Source organism: Oreochromis aureus, linkage group 19, assembly GCF_013358895.1.
Source record: "Oreochromis aureus strain Israel breed Guangdong linkage group 19, ZZ_aureus, whole genome shotgun sequence".
In the NCBI taxonomy this organism is placed as follows: Eukaryota; Metazoa; Chordata; class Actinopteri; order Cichliformes; family Cichlidae; genus Oreochromis; species Oreochromis aureus.
In genome coordinates, this window is record NC_052960.1 from 12819610 (window position 1) to 12822957 (window position 3348).

A 3348-nucleotide genomic window follows, 5' to 3' on the forward strand; every position below is an offset into this window, starting at 1 on the left:
ATAGTCCTGTCAGTTCAACACTGCAGGACTCACATCTGTCAGTCAACACAGCAGAAAGCACAACCACCATGACTCTCATCACCATCCTCATCTGGACGCTGACCTGCTGCTGTTTTACAGGTTCATTCACTCAGCAACATTTCAAACATGATGTGCTGCTTTTTCTCTCATTGATTTCTGCTGATAAATGAATGATTTGTTTTTGTCTGCAGGATGCAGCAGTCAGGTGACTGTGACTCAACCTCCAGTACTGACATCTACTCCTGGAAACACTGTCACTCTGACCTGTAGGACCAACCCAGCTGTTTACAGAGATTCTGATGGTGATGATGCTATGTTTTGGTATCAACAGAAATCTGGACAGACTCCAAAGCTCCTAATAAAATATGTAAAAACACTTCAGTCAGGAACACCATCTCGATTTAGTGGCAGTGGAAGCAGCTCTGACTTCTCTATGACCATCAGTGGAGTTCAGGCTGAAGATGCAGCAGTTTACTACTGTCAGAGTTACCACAGCGGTGGGGTGTTCACACAGTGATTTGTAGTCGTACAAAAACCTCCCTCAGTCAGACTGCAGAGACACTGAGCTGTTACAGCAGGAACTGACTGCAGCTGTTGAAAAAGAAGAGACTCTGACACAGACCACTGAACACAGAGCTGACAGTAACCTCACCAAGCACTAAATACCAAATTGAAAGTTGTTGTTGTTGTTGTTGTTTTAGGGGGCATTTTCAAATAAGGATTTTAAAAATATCTGCTGTGACCAGTTCACTTTCTGTTTACATTACCTGATTAAATTCACATCAAAAGTTTTGATGTTTCTATAAACAGATGAATTACAAATGTTTACATTTATATTCCCATTAACCTTCTTGATCGTGACGAAAAAACAACAAAAAAACCCTGCTTTTAATTTTTTTCCCACTGTATGTTGTCACCTGTATTTTAAATATAAAACACATGTGTTTCTTGATCATTGTCAAGCTTTTAAATCTACAGGAATCATTTGATTTCTACTAATTCGTCTCAAAAACTAAAGATAATAATGCTGGTAATATAAATGCTTTATTTGCAGTAAAAATCATAATTCCAATTAAAAACATCCATACCCACCACCTGAGCTACGTATCACTCATTGAATGTGTGGGAGTCATGTAAAGAACAGAAAAGTATGAACACCCAGGAAAGCAGGCAGATAAGTGATTACATCTCTTCCTTACTGAATGCACAGCCTTCATATCTCTCTCTAAGAAGTTGCTGTTAGCACTGTTCCCTCAAACTTTACTATTTACGGAAGTAGCAGGCTGCTTGTTTCATACTGAACTCCTGTCCTGGGCTTCAGGTAAACCATTTGTCATCACTGGGGGAGCACAGAGCCCTGCTGGAGGTGAGAGCAGAGACAAATGAGGACCCTGTTAGTTTAATTTAGAATAAACACTGAAAATGGATCAGAGGCTTTTCTCCAAAACTTATAATTAAATAGTTTTAGGAAAAAGTTTAGCCAGAATGCCGAAATGAAAATTCCATTTGCATTATTTTTGTTTGTTTTTTTAATTTAAGTGGTTTTGTAGAAGAGGAGATTTGAAAGTATAAAATGTCTCTAATGTATTTCTGCTCATCTTTAAATGAAAGTGCAGCTTTGAGTATGGATACCGGGCCTGCAAGGCTACTCAGGTTTTCCAGCTGTCAGAGGAATCAGGGTAGACATTTGGAGGACTTCAGGGCAGTAGTAATGGGCTTATTCCCTCACCCATCACTCCATCTAAGCTTTGTATTGCTTCCTGGGTAAGACTCTTACAATCAGAGATTTAGTTAGACTGCGAGCCGATTCAGACACCCTGTACTGGGGTGCTGGCAGTGTTGTTCTCTCACACACAAAGTTTTTCTTTCCTTCTAAAAACTTTGAAACTCATATTGATCCGAGTGTGCTCATCTCACACTGAGGTCCTCACCTGGGCTTTAGCAGCCACTGCACCCTGCACACTGTCTCCTGCAGAGGGACTGCCTGTGGTCATGATGGATGATTCTGCAGGAGTTGATTTCTCCTTTCAACCAGGTCTACCAGCTTAGCCTCAGTGTGTTACTGCTGCTCTTCTCCTTCGAACTGATCAGAATCGTCTTTGTCACATTTGGGGGACCACAGGCCCTACTGGCGGTGAGAGCAGAGAGAAATGAGGAGCCTGCAAATTTAACTCATAATGAACACTAGAAATGGGTAAAAAACTTGACAACCTTTCACTCAAGAGTCATAGCAGTCAACCACAGTAAGATTTAAAATTCATGAATATTTAGATTATTGGTTATGTTGCTGTAAGTCATTAAAAAAAACCTTAAGGATGCAAAAAGACAAGTTGCTGTCCATGTTCTGTGAAATAATATTATTTCTTGAAGGGACTCTCACCATCAGCTCAGCAGGGAGTTCAGATATTGATAATGATCTCAGTTGGTACCTTCAGAAACCTGGACACCCTCCAAAACTCCAACCACAAAACATTGTACATACTTGGCATTAAATTGCTTGTCAGGAACTCCATCTCATTTTCAGTATTATCATTTTCAGCCTGATATTCAGGCTGAAAATGATATTCAGGCTGAAAATGCAGCAGATTATTACTGTCTGGGCTTCTATAATGATGACACATTTACACAGTGGCTTGGAGCTGTGCAAAATCTCTTCAGTTTCACTATTATGTTGAACTGTGACAAAAAGAAAACAAAGAAAGTCACTTTCTTCTTCAGTTCATAAGAAAAATCATCAGACCGTTCATTTCAGCAACATGGAAAGTTTTATAAAGCCAAATAAGAATTTATCAGAAATCATCAACGACCGTTTGGAACTGAAAGAATAATAACAAAATAAAATTGTAAAAGATTCTATAGAGTGTGATACTGTAATAAACCTGTGAGCGCAGAGGGATGGTTTCACTTTGCATCTCAAATACTTTTTCTCCCTTTACGAACAGAAACACACACACACACACACACACAGATATTTGTTTGCAGGCTGTGTTTTGAATGCTTGATGTGCTTCACTGATCCTAGACCAGTTTAAGAAGAATCAGCGGGAAACATTTGTGCAGAGTGACTGACAGTGAGATTTATCATAATGATGATGATGTTGCTGACTCCCCTGCTGGTCACAATCATGCTCACACTTCAGGGTGAGGAGTGACGTGGTTCTATGTTCTCTGTTACACAGTATTTGACATCACACTGTCATTTTAACAAAGTAACATATTTTAATTTCCAGGATCAGATGCCAGTTCATCTGTGACTCAGTCTCCTGTATTTAAGGCTGCTGCTTTTGGGGAGAAGGTCTCTCTGAGCAGAATTTGTAGCATACTATGC

At 39.7% G+C, this 3348-nt stretch overlaps 1 gene segment (V, D, J or C); it reads left to right on the forward strand.

Annotated features, from left to right (window-relative positions):
* Nucleotides 1-538, forward strand: LOC116316098. The segment is given in 2 exon segments: nucleotides 1-120; nucleotides 213-538. Coding segments are annotated over 2 exon segments (378 nt in total).
* Nucleotides 539-3348: the final 2810 nt, after the last annotated feature.